General features: G+C 47.0%; 1 protein-coding gene across 1 annotated transcript; it reads right to left on the bottom strand.

Moving 5' to 3' along the window:
- Nucleotides 1–296: 296 nt before the first annotated feature.
- LOC118752235 lies at nucleotides 297–1336 on the bottom strand. Its single transcript, XM_036487086.1, has 2 exons — nucleotides 527–1336; nucleotides 297–392 (listed from the first exon to the last, which is right to left on the bottom strand). Exons 1-2 carry the CDS (start codon nucleotides 1334–1336, stop codon nucleotides 297–299), a joined length of 906 nt encoding a protein of 301 aa, XP_036342979.1.
- Nucleotides 1337–1524: the final 188 nt, after the last annotated feature.

Genomic DNA, 1524 nt, shown 5'->3' with positions numbered 1-1524 from the left:
TCGATCTAATTGCACATCGCAATGCAGCGATTGCAAACTAGGCGTTTGCGAACCAAGATTGTCAACGTTTCCAAATAAAGTCCAGCCGAAAACTGTTTTCTGGGCCATAGGCGTGCCAGACGGACCTTTTCGAAGCTCCGCACAGATTAGTTGATCCATTACATCCATGCCTACGAGTACGTCTATGCGGCCAGGCTTCGCGAAATGTGGATCAGCTAGGAATAAGCCTTGGATATGTGGCCAACTAGAAACACTCAAGGTCTGCGTCGGCAAATCGTTGGTGATTTTCGGAAGAATCAGCGCGGTAATATCGTAGCATTTATCCGAACAATTAGACGAAAGCGTGAGCAGCGTTTCGCCTCTACAGCGACCGCCTTGCGATGAACAAATTCCTGTGACAAATACAGAAGACGATGAACGTGTTAATCCCAAACGCTGTACACATGCCTCCGTTACAAAAGAGGCGTGCGACCCGGTGTCGAACAATAAACATGCGGTCTGCCAATGACCAGTCTCGAATCTTTACTAATGCGGTAGATAATATAACTGATTTTTGCGTTGCAGGTAGCGGAATGGAACCAGCACTCAAGCAGGACGAAACGTGTGAAGCAGCGCTATTCACTGCTAAAGCGGTGGCAGATGAACCAGTTGCATGGTTGCTTACAGATGCGGGATTCGAAGCGGCAGCGATGGCATCGACGACATGAGCCGATGTGGCGGCGGGTGAACGTGTATTACTGTGAAGCAGCGTATGGTGTCGTTCATGACATATTCGGCAAGCGGATGAGCTATTACAGCGTTCTTTGTAATGCCCTGGACTTAAACAATTCAAGCAAGCTTTGGATTCTTTAATAAATTTAGATTTTGCAGTAAAATCTAAACTACGAAATTTGTCGCAAGAGTAGATCTTATGAGCTGCATTGCAGTACATGCAGCGCGCGGGGTTTTGCTCTGGAATTGCGTGAAATACTTTGGTTGATTTCGCCGCATATTTATGCGTCGTCGGCTTAATAGTTGCTGCCTGCGGAACAGGCGCGGTAATCATTGCCAATGAGCGGCACCTAATCTCCAGAAACTTTGTCAGTTGTTCGAAGGTGGGGGGTTCATCGCTAATAAGCGATAACTCCCACTGCTTGCGGGTTTCGAACGCGAGTTTATTTACTGTATTATGTACCAACCAATCGTCCCAGAAGTCTACGGGACGCCCTAATGCTTTAAGCTCTCGTATGTGTTGCTGAATTGCATCGAGAACACCCTTTATAGCATCAGCAGTGTCACCCGAAGCCTTGCGAACGTCAGCTATCACCCTGAGGGGTGCCTCAACAATAACTCGCATTACTTTATAGCGAGACTTTAGCAAGTCCCACGCCTCTGTGTAGTTTGCATCACAGATTTTGAAGCCACTAATAATGCTTAGTGCATCACCTTTTAGGCAACTGCGCAAATAATGTAATTTTTGCCCATCTGATAAAGCGGTGTTGGTGTCAACCAACGAACAAAAGGCGTCATAGAAGGCGACCCAAT

Source organism: Rhagoletis pomonella, unplaced genomic scaffold (genome assembly GCF_013731165.1).
Source record: "Rhagoletis pomonella isolate Grant_MI unplaced genomic scaffold, Rhpom_1.0 Rhpom_scaffold_01335, whole genome shotgun sequence".
Taxonomy (NCBI): domain Eukaryota; kingdom Metazoa; phylum Arthropoda; class Insecta; order Diptera; family Tephritidae; genus Rhagoletis; species Rhagoletis pomonella.
The sequence above is the reverse complement of the archived record's forward strand: the minus strand, read 5'-3'. Positions and strand labels throughout refer to the sequence as shown.

Excerpts from the sequence above, each read along its gene's own strand:
- LOC118752235 (XM_036487086.1), bottom strand. The coding sequence starts at position 1,336 with ATGCGAGTTATTGTTGAGGCACCCCTCAGGGTGATAGCTGACGTTCGC. Across the intron at positions 393-526 it reads TTATATTATCTACCGCATTA|GAATTTGTTCATCGCAAGGC; the intron begins GTAAAGATTCGA and ends TATTTGTCACAG.